This window comes from Nannospalax galili, unplaced genomic scaffold (genome assembly GCF_000622305.1).
Source record: "Nannospalax galili isolate Female #2095 unplaced genomic scaffold, S.galili_v1.0 scaffold281, whole genome shotgun sequence".
Lineage (NCBI taxonomy): Eukaryota > Metazoa > Chordata > Mammalia > Rodentia > Spalacidae > Nannospalax > Nannospalax galili.
In genome coordinates, this window is record NW_008349068.1 from 554,771 (window position 1) to 556,955 (window position 2,185).

Genomic DNA, 2,185 nt, shown 5'->3' on the forward strand with positions numbered 1-2,185 from the left:
AAGGCTGTGAGGCAGTGTAGGGGGTGATGATCTTAGTTTGTGGGGACAGAGGGGGTATAAGTGAACTGTAGGACCGATTCATAGATTCCATTCTGGCCTAAAAGGAGCATAAAAAGGGGAGCGGGAGGGAGAAAAACACAACAAACAAAATAGTTACAGAGGTAAGCTTAGGCAGTATAAAACTAAAAAGCAAGGAATCTAGAACATGCATGAAAAGGATGCAGCAGTTGGTGATTATAAAGATGGACAATGTCAGGAAGGTTAAAATATGATTCCCCAGGTAACAAGGACACAGAGGAAATTTGTTTTACCCAGCAATATTCTTAAATAGCTATACTACCTTATAATCTAGGAAAGATTTCCTGTAGCAAAAAGCTGTTTGGATGGTGACAGGATGTGACAGGATCTGACCCTGGCTATAGGACTTTGACAAACTGCTCTAACTGGGAGCCGTCTGTGGAGGCTTCTCTGCCCTAGCCCCTCCTGGGCTCAGGAGTTCACCTTCAGTCCATGACTGCATCCACATCAAGCAGATGCCACTGTGGGTCTAGGAAGCTGGTGGAGGGCCTCCCGAGGAGTGAGGATGGTTTTTTTGATGCTAGTAAGCTGACATGTGAGAGTATAAGAATGCTCAGCAGGCGTGCACAGTCACACAGGAATGAATGAGCTCCACACACACACTCGTGTTGGTGTGAGACACTTGCATCCAACATGCACAGACGTCCAGCAATGCAGGTAAGGGGGAGCATTCTTTACATTTGCTTTACTGGAAAATACATAAAGAAATGCTTTGTGAACATTACAGCAAAAGATCATAAAGAGAGCACACTCAAAAAGCCAGATGAAAATTAGAGGAAACTCTGTAAAGCTAAAGGAAACATATCAGGAAGTTGGAACTAGGTAGGGCTTGCCAGCTGTCAACCACTGCATTTGGGTGACTCAGCACTCCTGTGGGCACTATACCTGGTTGCTTACTGCCTGAATCAACCATGCACAGACTGTGCCTCATGGATTTCTGAAATGAGGAATTCTGAAACTTTGGGTATATCTTTTAGGATCTTTGAACAACTGTGTAAAAATAAGGTGAGCCATCTGTTTTGAATGACAAATGAACTAGAAGTTTCATTTACAGAGCTGAATTCTAATGCCTATCAGGATGCTTGCATTTCTTTAAAAATTACCCACCAAAATAAAAGCATTAGTCTGTAAGATTTGGTTATAAGAGTCACTCAGGTTAATGTGAGAACAGCCCCTGACCTTAACTTTGACCCTGTCTTGGCTGCTTCAGGGATGCAGACCTTAGCTGTGCTGGCCTTCTCATGTAGCACCTGAGACTGGAGTAACAGAAGAAACACACAGAAAGATCAAGACTCAAACTGACATCACTGCATAGCAGGGCTCACTCTTTCTGAAACTCTATAATGATAGACTTTGCTTCCTCATCAGAGCATTTGGGTCTGCTGTCCTTGAATTTGCATGTGATTATTAGATAGCTAATATTTTATAATGCACACGGGTCTTAAAGCTAACAATTTTTAAGGAAAAGGATTTTGTGAGTGAGAGAGGGGCAATTCTGGGGAATCTAACTGAGTCTTTTGCATTCTAGGCAAGCTCTTTACTACTAAGCTACATTCCCAGCCCAAGGCAAAGGATTTTTCTTCAGATATTTGAATTACATAGGTCAGTTTTTCTAGTATATGTTTAAATTATTAGCTCCAGTCAAAGTTGTTTCACAAGGAACTTGGTTCGGTGACACAGGCCTGTAATCTTAGCTACAGGAAGATTACAAGTTGAAGGACAGCCTAGAAAACCTAGTATGAGTCTCTACCTCAAAACCAAAACCAGAAAAAAGGCTGGGGATATAGGTCAGTGGTAGAGTGTTTGCCTAGCATGTGAAAGAACCTAGATTCAGTCCACAGTACCAGGGGAAAAGGATTCTAGAGTAAAGAGAATTATTTATTACAAGTTCCTGTAAGGGAGTATAAAGGAGTATAACTGTGTTTTAAGAAGTTAGGTTATTGGAACCAATTCTTACATATTCATTTCCCTAACCCCATCATGCCAGGTAATCAACCACACATGTAAATTAAGGAATTCATTTGTTTTAATTACAGGACTAATTTAAATGTTTATTTTTGACTAATTTCTTTTCAAAATTTTACATATATATATATTTTTTATTTTA

General features: G+C 40.4%; 1 protein-coding gene across 6 annotated transcripts in view; it reads right to left on the reverse strand.

Annotated features, from left to right (window-relative positions):
- Window positions 1-6: 6 nt before the first annotated feature.
- Window positions 7-2,185, reverse strand: part of Raph1 (Ras association (RalGDS/AF-6) and pleckstrin homology domains 1) — a 93,340-nt gene continuing 91,161 nt past the window's right edge. For 5 of the 6 annotated variants that reach the window (XM_029569926.1, XM_029569925.1, XM_017801386.2 and 2 more), the window contains 2 exons: window positions 1,258-1,334; window positions 7-97 (listed from right to left, as the gene is read on the reverse strand). In XM_029569926.1, the coding sequence (XP_029425786.1) occupies window positions 79-97; window positions 1,258-1,334 (96 nt within the window). In that variant the 3' untranslated portion in view covers window positions 7-78. The other variant, XM_029569927.1, reaches the window with a different exon arrangement.